The sequence below is a fragment of the Pseudorasbora parva genome, chromosome 11, assembly GCF_024679245.1.
Source record: "Pseudorasbora parva isolate DD20220531a chromosome 11, ASM2467924v1, whole genome shotgun sequence".
In the NCBI taxonomy this organism is placed as follows: Eukaryota; Metazoa; Chordata; class Actinopteri; order Cypriniformes; family Gobionidae; genus Pseudorasbora; species Pseudorasbora parva.
Genome location: NC_090182.1, coordinates 46848066 through 46863540, shown reverse-complemented (window position 1 = coordinate 46863540; position 15475 = coordinate 46848066). Strand labels below are relative to the sequence as shown.

Here is a 15475-nt window from a genome sequence, read left to right as displayed (position 1 = left end):
AAACAAGATTTCAATCAGAAACAAAATTATTTTTCTCATTTAGACTAGAAACAAGACAAAATTATTAAGTAAGAAGATAATTTTTTTCAGTGTAGCCTTTGTGACTGTGTGTCAAAGGGAACCCCTGGTGCTTAATATATCTTAAATGATGTCCCATACACCGTGTCCTAACTACACACGATAAAAGCATCTTTTCCGTGTCAATTCGAGTTTTTGTCCTAACCGGCCGCAACGGCGACGTGCGATGAATGTATTTTAGAAACGGTTTCTATTTTTGTACGACCGCGACTGGAACAACAACACAAAACATGCAATGTTACTCTCAGGTAGAGTTTATGTGCTTTATTTAATGTTAAAGTGTGTAATGTTACTTTGAATATCATTTAGTGCTCCCAGCTTTGTCATACTAAAGGATAATTCACCTCAGATCTTGAAATTAAACAAAGAGCGTTCAAACTGTGAACAAATAAGTATATTCTATTACAACGATTGTTTTCAGTATGTATTTTTAGTAGTTTAAATGGTGTAATATTTGTGAATTTGATTATGTACTTAATTCATTTCCTTGCGAGTGCCGTCAAGATTAATCTGTGGTGCCCTGCTCTTTGTTGCTAGAGCTCCGCCCACTCGCTGCTCTGATTGGCTGTGGTTTTTGATTGATTTGTTGCATCTTGTAGTCGCGTCGCGTCTGGTGTGGACAGACAAGTTGCTTTTTGGTGGAATCTTATCGCGTCGCATGTAGTTAAGACACTGTGTTACTGAGATATGTAGTAGGAAACCCATCAAAGATTTACGTGATTTAAACAATCCATGTTTTATATATATTTATACCATGGTCTGTTTTAATACTCGATTCTGATTGGCTGGAAGGTGTGCAGTAAAAGCGTTTAATGAACAGGTTTAACTTGTTTTTAACTTGGCAAATAACCATGGTATAAGCGGGATAATCCACAGCTAGCCATGCATTAAATGATTTTAATGCACGACCTAGAGGCAACCCGCTTCACGTCGGGCGGTTCTTCGCCTCTACGCCGTGCATTAAAATCCTTTAATGCATGGCTAGCTGTGGATTATCCCTTACATATATATATATATTTTGGACAAGGGCGCCTCCCATTTTGTTTAGGTGCGCAGTTGATGACGGAAAATGGACAAAACATAGACGATGCCATATCGTGCGGCTTTTGGCTGTCATTGTCTCAGCGATGTAAGTCTAGCGACAAGAAGAAACAAAACTTCCTAAAGACCCACGTCTCTGTTCTCCACACGCGTCAGCATGTTTACATCCTGACAGGATAGCATCTAACGCTTACATCGCTTCTCCTGTTGCCCTTCAAATGAAAAAAACAACCAAAAGCCTGTTGTGGCATCTACAATTTGTTTCGAGTTGTGTTGTGGTAAAAATAGCAACAGTAGTGGCAGTCGCAGCCATATGACGCCATCGACTACGTACCTAAAAAAAAATGGCGCCCCCTTTGTCCAAAATATATATAAAACAATGTGGATTTTAGAAATAACGTAAATATTTCATTGGTTTTCTCCTACATATTTCAGTATGAGGCATCATTTACAGTGGGGCAAAAAAGTATTTAGTCAGCCATCAATTGAGCAAGTTTTCCCACTTGATGAGATAAGAGAGGCCTGTAATTTTCATCATAGGTACACTTCAACTATGAGAGACAGAATCCAGAGAATCCAAGAGAAAGAAAATCAAGAAAATCACATTGTCTGATTTTTTATGAATTAATTTGCAAATTATGATGGAAAATAAGTTTTTGATCATCTACAAAAAAAGCAAGATTTCTGGCTCTCACAGACCTGTAACTTCTACTTTACGAGGCTCCTCTGTCCTCCACTCGTTACCTGTATTAATGGCTCCTGTTTGAACTTGTTATCAGTATAAAAGACGGCTGTCCACAACCTCAAACAGTCAGACTCCAAACTCCACTATCGCCAAGAACTTCTATGGAAGACATACAATACCACTGATAATTTCCCTCGATCTGGGGCTCCACGGAACCCCCCCCCCCCCCCCCCCTGTGGGGTCAAAATGATCACAAGAACGGTGAGCAAAAATCCTAGAACCACACAGGGGGATCTAGTGAATGACCTGCAGAGAGCTGGGACCAAAGTAACAAAGGCTACCATCAGTGACACACTACGCAAATCCATGTCCAAGCCCGTCTGAAGTTTGCTAAAGAGCATTTGGATGATCCAGTAGAGGATTGGGAGAATGCCATATGGTCAGATGAAAACAAAATAGAACTTTTTGGTAAAAACTCAACTTGTCGTGATTAGAGGAGAAAGAGCGCTGAGTTTCAACACACCTACTGTGAAGCATGGGGGGGGGCATCATGCTTTGGAGCTGTTTTTCTGCAAAGGGACCAGGACGACTGATCCGTGTAAAGGAAAGAATGAATGGGGCTGTGTATTGTGAGTTTTTGAGTAAAAATCTCCTTCCATCAGCATGGGCATTGAAGATGAAACATGGCTGGGTCTTTCAGCATGACAATGATCCCAAACACACCATCCGGGCAATGAAGGAGTGTCTTCATAAGAAGCATTTCAAGGTCCTGGAGTGGCCTAGCCAGCCTCCAGATCTCAACCCCAAAGAAAATATTTGGAGGGAGTTGAAAATCCCTAAACATCACTCCTCTAGAGGATCCCATCTGTATGGAGGAATGGGCCAAACTACAAACAACATCATGTAAAAACCTTGTGGTTTTTAATTTACAGAAACGTTTGACATCTGTCATTGCCAACAAAGGGTATATAACAAAGTATTGAGATTAACTTTTGTTATTGACCAAATTCTTATTTTCCACCATGATTTGCAAGTAAATTCTTTAAAAATAAGATAATGTGATTTTCTGGATTTTTTTTCTCTCATTCTGTCTCTCATAGTTGAAGTGTACCTATGATGAAAATTAAAGGCCTCTCTCATCTTTTTAAGTGGGAGAACTTGCACAATTGGTGACTGATTAAATACTTTTTTGTCCCACTGTAAGTTATATTAAGCCATTGAAGTTCCCTTTAACTGAGCCTGAGAGAGTCAGTACCTGGATTCATGTCCTCTGGGATGTCGAAGGAGTACACGGAGCGGGAAAACTTGGGTGGATGATCGTTGACGTCGCTGACGGTGATGTTGAGCCGCATGTCGGAGGATTGTTGGCCGTCATCCGCCCGCACCAGCAGAGAATATTTCGACCTCCGCTCGCGGTCCAGCCGCTTGGTGGCGATCAGATCGCCGGATTCGGGATCGATGCGGAAGCTGTCGTCTGCGCCGCTGATGATGGCGTAGGTCACCAGAGCATTCGCACCCTGAACACAACCAGAAGCAAAATCACTGAATATTTTCATGAAAAATTTATCAAAATGAAGTGAGTTTGTGCTTAAGACAAGAATAACTATCTGCTTATGGACTCAAAGGGAAATCAAGATTATTATTATTTGACTCCATTGGCAGATATTTGTTCTTGTTTTAAGCACAAACGCACTTTCTTTTTATACATTTTTGGTCAACAAAAAAACGACTTAAAAACATTTAGATATTTGTTCTAAGAAAATCAGTGAAGTAAAAAGTGAAACTAAAGGTTCACATATTGATTTGAAATAAATCTGTGATTACATAAAATATACATATTAGAAAATAAAACCTTAACTAAATGAAAATGAGCTTTGTTGCACTGTGCTATATACACCGATCTGGCATAACATTATGACCACTGACAGGTGAATAACACTGATGATCTCTTCATCACGGCTCCTGTTAGTGGGTGGGATATATTAGGCAGCAAGTGAACATTTTGTCCTCAGAGTTGATGTGTGTGAAGCAGGAGAAATGGGCAAGCGTAAGGATTTGAGCAAGTTTGGCCAGATTGTGACGGCTAGACGACTGGGTCAGAGCATCTCCAAAACTGCAGCTCTTGTGGGCTGTTCCCGGTCTGCAGTGGTCAGTATCTATCAAAAGTGCTCCAAGGAAGGACCAGTGGAGAACCGGCCACAGGGTCATGGGCGGCCAAGGCTCATTGATGACCGTGGGGAGCGAAGGCTGGCCCGTGGGGTCCGATCAAACAGACGAGCTACTGGAGCTCAAACTGCTCCAGAAGTTAATGCTGGTTCTGATAGAAAGCTCTCAGAATACACAGAGCAGCTCAGTTTGAGGCGTATGGACCAGTCAGGGTGACCTCTGACCCCTGACCCCGCCGAAAGCACCAACAGTGGCACGTGAGCATCAGAACTGGACCACGGAGCAATGGAAGAAGGTGGCCTGGTCTGAGGAATCACGTGTTCTTCTACATCACGTGGATGGCCGGGTGTGTGTGTGTGTGTGTGTGTGTGTGTGGCTCACCTGAGGAACACATGGCCCCAGGATGCACTATGGGAAGAAGGCGAGCCGGCGGAGGCAGTGTGATGCTTTGGCCAATGTTCTGCTGGGAAACCTTGGGTCCTCCATCCATGTGGATGTTACTTTGACACGCTCCACCTACCTAAGCATTGCTGAGACCATGTTCAGCCTTTGATGGAAACGGTATTCTGGTGGCTGTGGCTCTTCCAGCAGGATAATGCTCCTGACACAAAGCACAAATGCTTCAGGAATGGTTTGAGGAGCACAACAACCAGTTTGAGGCGTCGACTCGGCCTCCAGATTCCCCAGATCTCAATCCAATCGAGCATCTGTGGGATGAGCTGAACAAACAAGTCCGATCCATCCCACCTCACAACTTACAGGACTTAAAGGATCTGCTGCTAACATCTTGGTGCCAGATACCACAGCACACCTTCAGGGGTCGAGTGGAGTCCATGCCTGTTAGGTTAGGGGCACTAACACAATAATGTTGTGCCTGATCGATGTGTATTTATAATAAAATTAAAAATAATAGTCCATGTGTCTATGCCTCACGTCACACATTCAGAGCGCTGAACTTCAGACTGCAGAGGCACCAATTAGTGAGAGTGCAAAGTATTTCATTTCCACACTGGTGTTGAGTTTCCTGGAGGTCAGATCTGCAGTGCACAGCTGACAGCGGAGAAACACACACCTAACACACACACACATCGACAGAGAGAGAGAGAGAGAGAGAGAGAGAGAGAGAGAGAGAGAGAGAGAGAGAGAGAGAGTTTCTCTTTGAACCAAACGGATATACGGTTCCTCTGTAAATTCATCTAATAGATCCCCTGATACCTGCGGCCAACACAGCCGCTAAACATCTGATACTGAGGCCCAATCTAACGTGACATGAATAACGCTGGTGACAGATTGTGACGTCCCCATTCGAGAAGAGGACAATATGAGTTCAGACAGACACATTAAAGAAGAGACGCTACACCACATCAAAGAGCAGATCATCCATGAGCTCACAACGATAAAATACACTCAAAAGTCCTTCATCAACCAACTCATAAACACTACACTGCAAAAACGCTCTTCTTATTTAGTATTTGTGTCTTGTTTCCAGTCTAATTATCTAACAATTCTTAAATCAAGATGCATTTACTAGATCAGTAAAAAGATATTTTTTCTTTTTTTGTTGAAAATAAAATCTAAATGAAGTGAGTTTTTGCTTAAAACAGGCAAAATGATCTGCCAATGGGGTGAGAAAAGTAATCTTATTTCCGTTTAGAAACAAGAAACAAGATTTCAGTCAGAAACAAGATTATTTTTCCCCAAAACATGACAATTACTTTTGCTTGTCTAGTAAATACTTATTTCTTTAAGAATTTTTAGATATTTAGACTAGAAACAAGACAAAAATACTGAGTAAGAAAAGCATTTTTTTTGCAATGTAGTAAACGTGTGACGCTTCTCCTTCATTTTCCCTCATCCATTAAAAGAGGAAATAAGAGCAAACATGTTAATGTTAAATACTCTGAATCCTGAAGCGTTCTCTTGAAAAATGCTCTCTCTGTCTCACAAGTCCGCTGGAAAGAAGAAAGCAGAGAGGAACACTGCAAAAATGCTCTTCTTACTCAGTATTTTTGTCTTGTTTCTAGTCCAAACATCTAAAAATTCTTAGATTAAGAAACATTTACTAGACAAGCAAAAGTAATTGTCTTGTTTTGGGAAAAATAACGCAAAATGAAGAGAGTTTTTGCTTAAAATAAGATAAATAATCTGCCAATGGGGTGAGAAAAATAATCTTGTTTTCTGTTTGAATTAAGATTATTTTTCTCACCCCATTGGCAGATTATTTATCTTATTTTAAGCAAAAACTCTCTTCATTTTGAGTTATTTTCCCCCAAAACAAGACAATCATCTGTACTTGTCTAGTAAATCTTTCTTAATGTAAGAATTGTTAAATGTTTGGACTAGAAACAAGACAAAAATACTAAGTAAGAAAAGTGTTTTTTGCAGTGTAGAGTAAAAGCACGAGTGAATATGACTCCTCGGCTGCAGCTGCCATTGATCGGTGCAGCAGATCTCTGGATTTCCCATCAGCCACCTGGGCCTCTTCCGGCCGGCGGGACAAGCGGAAACTCACGCGGGATGGAGAGGGAATGTTCCGGACGCTCGTTTGGGAAGTTACTACGATTATTATCATTCACTCTAACAAACTAATGCCATAAAAATAAATTTTGATGCTTGAAATACAATAACAACACTCTCTGAAAAAAAGGTACAGTTCGTCACTGGGGCGGTACCCTAAGGTACAAAAGTGAAAAGGTACATCTTTGTACCTGACTAATTGGTAACCCCTAAATGATACATATCAGTGCTTTAAGAGTGTGTATTTTCAGTTTTGAACCATACACCTTGTCCACTACACGCAATAAAAGCATCTTTTCTGTGTTAATTCGAGTTTTTGTCCTAACCGGCCGCAACGGCGACGTGCGATGAATGTATTTTAGAAATGGTTTCTATTTTTGTACGACTGCGGCTGGAACAACAACACAAAACATGCAATGTTACTCTCAGGTAGAGTTTATGTGCTTTATTTAATGTTAAAGTGAAAACAAAGAGCGTTCAAACTGTGAACAAATAAGTATATTCTATTACAACGATTGTTTTTGTAACTCAAGTGTGTATTTTTAGTAGTTTAAATGGTGTAATATTTGTGAATTTGATTATGTAGCTACTTATGTTGTCTTATAAGTGTTGTCAAGATTAATCTCTGGTGCCGTGCACTTGCAAACGAGACTAAAATACTCAGTAAGAAGAGCGTTTTGTGCAGTGTGGCGTCTCTATCACGGATCCAGAGCTGAGTTTGAGCTTCTGGATGCGGAGCTACAGGAATAACCCTGGACAGGATTCAGACATGCTGTTAGTGGCCGACTCCAAAATGGATGACTACTGGAGCACAAAAATCCCATAATTCCTGACCAGTGTGCCAAGGTTGTCATTTGGAAGGGGAAAAAAATGCTGGAAACGACCAACAAGAGAAAGAAAAAAGTTTTTTTCTACACTTGTAGTAGCATAAGTTATATTGCAATGATTAAAACATTCAAACATTTATTTAATACAGACTGACAAGCTAATTAAATGAATCAGTAAATATATTAACGGTTTTCCAGATATTCCCTTTCATGCCGTGCAGTTATGCCAGTAACGCGTTACTCTAATCTGACTACTTTTCTCCAGTAACGAGTAATCTAACGCGTTACTATTTCCAAACCAGTAATCAGATTAAAGTTACTTATCCAAGTCACTGTGAGTTACTATTTTAGTCATTTTCCTTAGTAATTTCCCGAGTTCGCCTGGAGCCTGTTTTTTATTTATTTTTTATTTATTTTTTTACATTGTTGCAGCCATTAAAATAGTTCAGTTTTGTTTTTAATGTCAAAGTAGTTATTTTTCGTTTCGTTTCTTTATTAACCTAATTTAGAAAAATGTTCAGAGCAATTTTTTGTTTGTTAAATTAAAGTTTATATAGGCAAGACAATTCAAGAGTTGGTTTGAGAGACTAGGCTATTAAACATGCGGTTAACTCACTGGGTCGTCACATAAAAAATTTAAAACTTTAATTTAACAAACAAAAAATTGCTCTAAACATTTTTCTAAATGAACTTAATAAAGAAATGAAACGAAATATAACTACTTTGACATTAAAAACAAAGTAGGCTAGTTATTATACCACCACAAAGGCATTTCTGACGAGCTGAGGCAGCTGATAGATTAGCCTACTGCTCACAACGGCGCTCAAAAAAAACGAAACGGGCTACACAATCTAAAATAAAAAATAAAATAAAAAGTACATGCAGGTTGTCTTTTAGCCTACCTTAGACTTCAGCAAAATTAATATAAATCCGATCTTCAATTCCCGCGGTATATGCTCATTTAACGGAGTTCACATCAAAGCAAAAGATTCCAGCATTTTATTCAGCAGCTCATTTCAAATTCAAAGATCGCAATATGAGAGAGAGCGGCCTAAGCACTGACTCAAAGATCGCAATATGAGAGAGAGCGGCCTAAGCACTGACTCAAAGATCGCAATATGAGAGAGAGCGACCTAAGCACTGACTCAAAGATCGCAATATGAGAGAGAGCGACCTAAGCACTGACTCAAAGATCGCAACATGAGAGAGAGCGACCTAAGCACTGACTCAAAGATCGCAATATGAGAGAGAGCGGCCTAAGCACTGACTCAAAGATCGCAATATGAGAGAGAGCGACCTAAGCACTGACTCAAAGATCGCTATATTAGAGAGAGCGACCTAAGCACTGACTCAAAGATCGCAATATGAGAGAGAGCGACCTAAGCACTGACTCAAAGATCGCAATATGAGAGAGAGCGGCCTAAGCACTGACTCAAAGATCGCAATATGAGAGAGAGCGGCCTAAGCACTGACTCAAAGATCGCAATATGAGAGAGAGCGGCCTAAGCACTGACTCAAAGATCGCAATATGAGAGAGAGCGGCCTAAGCACTGACTCAAAGATCGCAATATGAGAGAGAGCGGCCTAAGCACTGACTCAAAGATCGCAATATGAGAGAGAGCGACCTAAGCACTGACTCAAAGATCGCAATATGAGAGAGAGCGACCTAAGCACTGACTCAAAGATCGCAATATGAGAGAGAGCGACCTAAGCACTGACTCAAAGATCGCAACATGAGAGAGAGCGACCTAAGCACTGACTCAAAGATCGCAATATGAGAGAGAGCGGCCTAAGCACTGACTCAAAGATCGCAATATGAGAGAGAGCGACCTAAGCACTGACTCAAAGATCGCTATATTAGAGAGAGCGACCTAAGCACTGACTCAAAGATCGCTATATTAGAGAGAGCGACCTAAGCACTGACTCAAAGATCGCAATATGAGAGAGAGCGGCCTAAGCACTGACTCAAAGATCGCAATATGAGAGAGAGCGACCTAAGCACTGACTCAAAGATCGCAATATGAGAGAGAGCGACCTAAGCACTGACTCAAAGATCGCAATATGAGAGAGAGCGGCCTAAGCACTGACTCAAAGATCGCAATATGAGAGAGAGCGGCCTAAGCACTGACTCAAAGATCGCAATATGAGAGAGAGCGGCCTAAGCACTGACTCAAAGATCGCAATATGAGAGAGAGCGACCTAAGCACTGACTCAAAGATCGCAATATGAGAGAGAGCGGCCTAAGCACTGACTCAAAGATCGCAATATGAGAGAGAGCGGCCTAAGCACTGACTCAAAGATCGCAATATGAGAGAGAGCGGCCTAAGCACTGACTCAAAGATCGCAATATGAGAGAGAGCGGCCTAAGCACTGACTCAAAGATCGCAATATGAGAGAGAGCGACCTAAGCACTGACTCAAAGATCGCAATATGAGAGAGAGCGGCCTAAGCACTGACTCAAAGATCGCAATATGAGAGAGAGCGGCCTAAGCACTGACTCAAAGATCGCAATATGAGAGAGAGCGGCCTAAGCACTGACTCAAAGATCGCAATATGAGAGAGAGCGGCCTAAGCACTGACTCAAAGATCGCAATATGAGAGAGAGCGGCCTAAGCACTGACTCAAAGATCGCAATATGAGAGAGAGCGACCTAAGCACTGGTCAGATCATTAGTCTCATTAATTTATATTGAAGATGATGTGTTTTGTGTGACTTATTTTAAAGTTTCATTTACGGCCATATGCTTTGGCTTGCTTTACTCATTTGCAGCGATGTTGCAGTAGCACCGTCATATCTATCTGACTACAACATAACACGCTCTCACACATTTATTTTTTAATTATTTGCCAGGAGTAAAATTTACACATGTGGTTTAAACAACCAGATACATTTACATTTGTCCGGTTTAGTTTGAAATGCTTTCATGCACCTTCTGAATTGGTTTGTTTGAGTGATCGGAATTAAATACGTCTCGAAAGACTCTCGGAAGGCATTTAGGCCTAACGTTACTCCTGGTCATTTCGCAATCAGATAGATACCTGGTCGGAGAAAACAAATGAAGGAACCAGTTGTAAAAAGGCCATAACTCTAGCCTTTAGCTGCACTGAAGAAACGGACTCTTTAACCCTGCGCGAGCCGTATCTTGACAGTGTCGCAAGCTATCATGGTCTCATGTTGTTTCCACCAGCACATCTCATTGTTCATTTTAATTATTAAAATAAATATAAAACAAAGGAGAAGCCTAAAAAAAGGGGCGTAAAAAAGTCGGGGCCGTCAGGCTCGGGCATAAATGCAATAAAGTGTGTTGCCAAAAACGGTTGTCATTTCTATTTTGAGGCGGCAGCGGTGTCGGCAACTGCTGAATGTAACTAATAAAGTAACTTGTAATCTAACTTAGTTACTTTTAAAATCAAGTAATCTGTAAAGTAACTAAGTTACTTTTTAAAGGAGTAATCAGTAATCAGATTACTTTTTCAAAGTAACTGTGGCAACACTGATGCCGTGTGTGATGGAGCTGTTACACTGCATAAAATGCTCTTCTTCCTCAGTATTTTTGTCTTGTTTCTAGTCCAAACGTCTAAAAATCCTTAAAACAAGAAGTATTTACTAGACAAGCAAAAGTAATTGTCTTGTTTTGGGGGAAAATAACTCAAAATGAAGAGAGAAAAATAAACTCTTTAAAACTCTTCTTTTTGAGTTATTTTTTCCCAAAACAAGACAATCATTGGAGCTTGTCTAGTAAATGTTTCTTTTTCTCGATATTTTGACTACACTCTTAATAATGCTGGGTTGTTAAGACTGTTGGGTAATTTTTGTTGGTTTATTTGATCACATTTTAAACACCATTGGGTAGTTTTAAATTTCCAGTCGTTGGGTTAAACCTGCTGGGTCACAATGCCTGGTTGGTCGCAGGTAATCTTTCATTCTGATTATACATTTTTTTGGTTTATGTTTTCATGAAGCATGTATCACTAGCACATAAAGCTGCCTAATATAGCTAACATCACATTACTGAGCATAAAGTTACAATATTATACACTTAGCCATTAGTAGAGATGATAAATACTCAATATATTTAGCTCAAGTGGATCGCTGTCGTGTTGAATTTTGCAAAATTTAACTTTAGATAACAGAATGCCTGTGTAAAAGCTCGTACACCGCATCCAGGAACTGTTTTTAGAGCTAAGCTTTAGCTGCTAATCAACAATGCTTTCATCACGGAAACTCTTACATGCGAAACACCGTATATGTTATGAATCTTACACCAAATTCATCTTCATGACAGTATAACTGATGTTATTGGGGAAACATGATGCTACACATTATCTTTTCCTTATAAATATAACTAGCTCGTTACCGAATTAAACACAAATATATTTTAAACTTTACCGGTATTCTAGCTTGATAGTGAGGACTAAAGACATCTTATCTGTTTATATTCATACTGATAAAGTTAGATGTTTTATTACATGTGATTGTGACATGATGTGCACACCGCTCGTCTGAGGTAAATAACGCGTCTTCCAGCTGATTGGTCGGTGAGGCGCGTTCATGTGTTTTGGGGGCGTGGCTTTGGAAAGAGCCCAGAAGGGAGAAGGTGGAGTGAATGGAAATAATGAGCTGTCTTTAAAACAGTCCTGAGAGGTCTACACACACTCAAATGTTATACTTTCTTTTTTAGAGTACTTACATTTTAATTATGTATTGATATATAAAGAACGTTTAAACAAATTTGGAAAAAAAAGTTTTTTAACCAAATCTTACCTACCCTACCTTTAATCTCACTGGTAGCGCACATGGTTTTATCACTTTCACCTTGCAAAATAAAGAGGACAGTGATTTTTTTTTTTTTCAGTTTGAGTCACTTTAGTTTATCAAGTTAAGATTAAATGAAAATGAGGTTGTTTCTCTATCAGTTATTTGTGTTTCAGTGGCGTCGAGCTCAGATTTCTCTCACTGTTGGGTTTAATGTCGTCTTCCTGTCAAAGACGGAGCTTTAATAGTTCAGACTCTCTCTCTCTCTCTCTCTCTCTCTCTCTCTCTCTCTCTCTGAGTGAATGCTGGGAGTGAGTGCGTGTGTGAGAGACACGTGTGGGGGAGCGTTTGCTATTTTTTCTGCTTATTTCAAGCTGATTATATATTTTCCTTTTTTGTTTTTTCTTTTATGAATTTTTTTTTCTTTTCTTTTTCACTTTTTGAACACGGTTTTAGGTTGGTTAGTTTTATATCGCGTGGTTTGTGTGTGAGGCATCATGACGTCCACCCCCGCGGGGGGAGCGTCGCCTCTCACCCTCCGGAATGGGTTCAGGTGTGCACCGGAGGCGAACACCTCTATCGAGGATGTTCTCCTTGCTGTAGGAGCCAAGGTCGGTCATGAAAACATTAGTTCTGCTTCAAGAATGAATAAGGCAGTTGTAGTCTTTTTAAAAAATGAAAATCAAGTTAAAAACTTGATTGAAAGCGGAATATGGATTAACGAAACATTCGTGCCTGTTACGCCGTTGTCTGCACCGGCAACGAAAATCGTAATCTCTAACGTGCCCCCGTTCGTCGGTAACGAAACTATAATGAAGGAGTTAACTAGATTTGGCAAATTTGCCGGCGCTATAAAAGAGATTCCATTAGGATGTAAAAACGCTGCATTAAAACATGTGCTGTCTTTCAGGAGACATGTTTACATGTTTTTGAGCTCTCCCACTAAAACGCTCGATGTGTCTTTTCGAGTGTCTCATGGAGAGAGCTCATACATGGTGTACGCTAGTACAGAGTCTTTGCGTTGTTTTGAATGCGGAGACATTGGACACAAACGGTTCACTTGCCCGCACAAAGCGCGTGACAGGCCTACTGAAGAGCAAGGCCCGTCTGAAACACCTGATGAGCCGCCGATTGAGACGGACAGTACCAATAATAACCAACTGCAGAACCGCAGAACCCATATACGTCACTCACAACGCTCTGAGGACAACAGCGCCATGCCACAGTCTCAAGCCGGAAGTGGGCGGAGTTCACGAAAACAACAATCGGCACGGCGGAAGAAGAGAACACGGTAAACAGCTGTTTTGTGTTGTGGTTTTAATCTATCAAGTTTATTTGTGTTGTGTATTTGATCCATCGTTGTTGTATTAACACTTTATACAGAACGTGGCTCTATTTTTTTCTAATGTGCTCTGCTTTACGATGTCTATCGCGTCTGTTGATATGGTCTTGGTTTAAGTAACATAATTGTTTGTGATTTTATTTTGTTGTTGGTGCCGTATTTTTTATTTGCTTTTATCTGATACTGACCAGTGTTTTATTTATTTTTCCGCCACTAATTTATTGAGGCATTACGATTTGGAGAGGATCAGCTTTACTTCATGTACATCAATGCAAGACATTCTGCAACAGTTTCTACTGCCCAGTGTTTTAAACTGACCAGATGGCACAGTACACCTTCAAATTCACTTCAAAAAGCAGCTGTCCATGGAGGTATGAAGGTTTTGAGTTATTTACACAGTAGCAAGAAATAGTATTTATTTGTTGTCCCTTTTGAATTAGTTGGTTATAAAGTTTCAAGTGTATATATATATATATATATATATATATATATATATATATGTATATATATATATAGTGCTTAAGCTAACAAAATGCAAACACTATTTCATGTGTTTGAATGTGTCCCATTAAAATTAAATTAAGTACACAACCAAGCATTATATATATCTGTTTGATTTTGTTGCAGTAAATTGACAATCAGAATGTCACCCCCGGATAATGGAAGCTGATCAAAAACAAGGTTAGTTTTAAAGGCTCTAATAAAGACATAAGCTACTTATACAGATAGTGTGTTGTTATATGTCACATTTTCCAGGAATGTTCTCCTATTCTATAATGTTCGATTGTTTTAGACTGTTCCACAACAGTTGGATGGCTCTATTGACAGTAGGATCTTCATGTTAATGGTAAGAAAAAGAAGGAAAAGGTCTTTTTTTTTTAAATACAAGCTTCCCTTCATTAGGATAAAAAACATGAGGGCTTTTCACACTTGAAATAGTAAACTCCGGGTATACAGAATCTTGGGTTATCTTGCTTCATGTTTCACACTGATCATCATTTACCTGAGATGAACAATTAATCCTGGGTATTCATACACTGCCGTTCCACACTGTACTTTAATAAACCATGGGATAACATATGTGCAGTATCGGGTCACTGACAGACACTGCACTGCACACAATATGTTTTCATAAATGCTCAAGCTTTGCATGTCCTTGTATTACAAGTTTATCCTGAATGGACATTTCAGACTATACAATAATTTAAATGGTCTCTTCTTCGCTGCAATTGCGTTTTCTGTTTGCATTTGATGTTTTTCCTCTTCAATGCTGACTTTATTATTTATATAGAGTGCACAGTGTTTCAGTGACTGTCCAAAGCACGTAAATATAAAAGTGTGAAATGTTACTTTACCCGAGGTTAAAAGTGTGTTTAGAATGACGATAAGCTCAGTGTGAGAAGCCCTATGAAGTGCTTGCCTTTAATTTCTGTATACACTTTGAACTGAAAATGGTTAATTAATTTGATTGTGACAGGGTATCATTTATGTCAGAAATTTAGACATGAGAAACTGAATTGCACAACTTTATTATACATGCTACATCCTGACTTAAACACACGATATTGTTAAAACACTTCCAACATTTCATCCTATTTTTTTGTACCCTTGTCTCATGAAGGAGCCACGGATCACAGAAGACTCTGGAACAACCAAAAGTTTTCAACAGTTTAGTGGAAGAGCCCTGATTTCTGAAATGTGAAAGTGGAAGACTAGGAAAAAGCCCTTCAACTTTCACAGGCTGAATGGTTGACCGACAACTGGCCAAAGAGACAGTTGTCAATGTTTATAGAGGTTACATTTATTTTAGATTTAATTTGTCATGTACCTGCTGTGCAATAACTTTCAACTTAGTTCAATTTATTCCCCTTGGTCTGATTGTGTATTTTTTTTAAAGCAAACCCAAGCTAGTATATGATGCCTTTGCTACTTAAGGGGATTTTTAAGGAACATTTTATACATTTAAACAATTTCTGTGTGTTTTGGGGTTTGTTTGATTAATCTGAATCATGCATAACAGTGTAGAATTGTGTAATATATATTATCTACTATGAATAAAAGGTT

At 39.6% G+C, this 15475-nt stretch overlaps 1 protein-coding gene and 1 long non-coding RNA gene across 3 annotated transcripts in view; one reads left to right on the top strand and one right to left on the bottom strand.

Annotated features, from left to right (window-relative positions):
• Nucleotides 1-15475, bottom strand: part of fat4 (FAT atypical cadherin 4) — a 116067-nt gene that overhangs the window by 84418 nt on the left and 16174 nt on the right. The window contains exon 2 of the mRNA XM_067456378.1: nt 3060-3321. Coding sequence (XP_067312479.1) covers nt 3060-3321 — 262 coding nt within the window. The remainder of the gene's footprint in view (nt 1-3059; nt 3322-15475) is intronic.
• Nucleotides 13302-15439, top strand: LOC137093307 (uncharacterized). 2 transcript variants are annotated; one of them, XR_010908424.1, is made up of 5 exons: nt 13302-13360; nt 13638-13782; nt 14039-14092; nt 14205-14258; nt 15033-15439. It is a non-coding gene; the product is annotated as an uncharacterized lncRNA (long non-coding RNA). The 2 variants fall into 2 exon arrangements; XR_010908423.1 differs by having other exon boundaries at nt 13318-13782.